The 2754-nt window shown below is 43.4% G+C and overlaps 1 protein-coding gene across 1 annotated transcript in view; it reads right to left on the reverse strand.

Annotated features, from left to right (window-relative positions):
- The window catches only part of NECAP1 (NECAP endocytosis associated 1), an 8304-nt gene that overhangs the window by 5409 nt on the left and 141 nt on the right, over positions 1-2754 (reverse strand). The window contains exon 2 of the mRNA XM_010004151.1: positions 64-171. Coding sequence (XP_010002453.1) covers positions 64-171 — 108 coding nt within the window. The remainder of the gene's footprint in view (positions 1-63; positions 172-2754) is intronic.

The raw sequence follows: 2754 nt of genomic DNA on the forward strand, positions 1-2754 counted from the left end.
CCTGGCACCGAGCGGGGGGCGCTGGTGTCCGGCTGAGGGCTGGGAAGCCGTTTTGTGTCTTACCTGGGGAGGTTTGCGGGGCCCTGCGTGACACCTCCGCTTCCCCGTGCGTGTTTCTCTTTTAAGTGGAAATTTGTGTTCGTCTGGCTTGTGCTGCTGGGGTCAGGAGGCCTTTGGTAAAACAGAAAACCAAAGAGACAACACAGTACAAAACCATTACCAGTTCTGCGACTAGAAGAGGTGACAATTCCAGCTGTGTAAAGGTTCGTTTCAGGAGTGTGGCTGCCTAGAAATGTGGCCAAAATAAATACACATATCCTGGTGTATTTATCTTGCGGCGTTATCAAATATGGTAAGACAAACTATTAGCATTTAAACTGTTAATTTTTTAAGAGTCAATGACTTCCCAGTGAAAACTGGTGTTGAAGTGTCCTGCCATGCAGTAGCCTGTCACTGAGTCTCTTAGGAGGACTAAATGTTTAATCTGCAAAGCAGAAGAAAAGGTGTATGAAAAGTTACTAATAAAGTTCTATATCCACAGAACCAGGGGTGGGCACAGCACAAGCTGATGATGCTAGGAAGCAATTGAAGCTATCCATGGAAACCTGGGTGAGCACAGTGTATCTGAAAGTAAAGCAAAGGTGAATCAAACAACTAGGTTTGAGAAGGGTTATTTTTTTGGTGGGTTTTGTTTTTTGGGCTTTTTTCCTGGTATGGAATAGTGTTAGTTAAGGCAGTGAAAGCTGAAGTGGTATCTGGAGGTTTGTTTCTCACTGTTTCCAGGGGTAAGTGGAACAGGATGGTAATGAGCCTCAGTCAGCAGCCAAACAAGCTTTCCTTCTGTCAGGTCAAACGTCCAACTAGCCCAGTTGGCACCAGTGCCTAGTGCAGAAAAACTTTGAAACAAAGAGGGGGAAACTAAGTAAATCTGGTAAGTGAAGCTATTTTGAAGCTGAGGATGGGAATAGTCTTGGGTCATTGAAGACTAACAAAGTAGGATACTTGTAGTTTTAACTAGCTTAACTAAATGCAGCTGGCCTAGTTCTCCCCAGAAATTGACATACGTTGGCAGCTGTATGAGTAGATACACAGAAAGATGTGAGCTAAGCACCTGCAGAGACACTGAATGGCACAAAGATGCAGCTTCCTTTTCCAACTTCTCCCCTCCCTGCGGCGGGAGGGAGGGGCTGACGCTCCCTCTGCTGGGTGGCTGATGTTGATGCCCCAGGTAGCAGAGACCCACACGGTGCTGTGTGGGTGCCCTGCCCTTTACACACCGGGGCGAACGTGAATCCTTTGGTGCAGCTTGCACAAGAACTGGTGGGAAGGAATACACGGTGCCAGTACTTCATGTGGGTATGTGCTACGGTGTAGAAGAAGACTCTGCCTCCCTGCTTCAAATATGCCACCTTTAAAGCTGTTTGCTAGATGGCCAGAGTTGAGGCAAAGAGGCTGATGAAAGGCAAGCGTTGGAAAAGAATAGAGCTGCTTAAAGAAAACCTATAAAACGCCACAGAATTACACTTACCTAATATACCGGCCTAGCAAACTGTAGTGTAAGAGCTTTGTGGGCTAGAGGTTTGTTGTGCCTTTATTAGCATTATTTTATAGCTTGCTGTGGATGAATCTGATTGCTTTTTTTTTTTTTAATAAGTTATTTAAGTTATTTATATATATATATATATTTAAGTTATTTATATATATATATATAAAGTTATTTATACTTTTGGGCACCCATTTAATTCCTGGAGCCATGCATCTAATAGCGCAAGCTAAAAATTTCTAATTTTTAAAGTACAAACTTCTACCTGATCATTTAATTTGATAGCACCTAGTTCTCGTGCTATAGGAATTAATCTGTCACCTTCTCCATGTGTCTCATACTGACGCTTAGATGTCTCTTTCCCAAGTGAAGCACTGTCATCTATTTAGGTTTTTTATATATATATATTAAGTTATTTATACTTTTGGGCACCCATTTAATTCCTGGAGCCATGCATCTAATAGTGCAAGCTAAAAATTTCTAATTTTTAAAGTACAAACTTCTACCTGATCATTTAATTTGATAGCACCTAGTTCTCGTGCTATAGGAATTAATCTGTCACCTTCTCCATGTGTCTCATACTGACGCTTAGATGTCTCTTTCCCAAGTGAAGCACTGTCATCTATTTAGCTTGTCCACCAGAAGAAGCCATTCTGAACTATGGTGGCCTAGTTGTCACTCTGTATAATTTCTGATCCTGTAATTGTTTTTAAGATCAAAGACCGCCACAGCATTAAGTATTCAAGAAGCCTCTGGATGCTTCCTGCTGTATTTACCTTTTGAATAGTGTTGTGTGTTGATGTGTGTGGTGGGTTAACCCTGTCTAGGCACCGGCTGTCCACAAAAGCTGCTCTATCTCTTCCTCAGCTGGCCAAGGGAGAGAAAACATAGGAAAAGGCTCCTGGGTCAAGAGGAGGATGGGGAAAGATCACTCACCTGGTACCATCACAAGCAAAACAGTCTGGACCCAGGGAAATTCATTCACTTCATTACCAATCAAATCCAAGTAGGGTAATGAGAAACAAACCGCAGCCTTAAAAACACCTTTTCGCCACCTCTCACTTCTGGGCTCGGCTTCACTCCTGATTTCTCTACTTCCTCTCCCCAAGCCCTGCAGGTGGATGAGGAATGGGGGTTGCAGTCAGTCAGTTCATCACTGTCATCAGCTGTCTCTGCTACTTCTTCCTCCCCAGGAGGAGGACTCCTCACAC

This window comes from Chaetura pelagica, unplaced genomic scaffold, assembly GCF_000747805.2.
Source record: "Chaetura pelagica isolate M959 unplaced genomic scaffold, ChaPel_1.0 scaffold198, whole genome shotgun sequence".
Lineage (NCBI taxonomy): Eukaryota > Metazoa > Chordata > Aves > Apodiformes > Apodidae > Chaetura > Chaetura pelagica.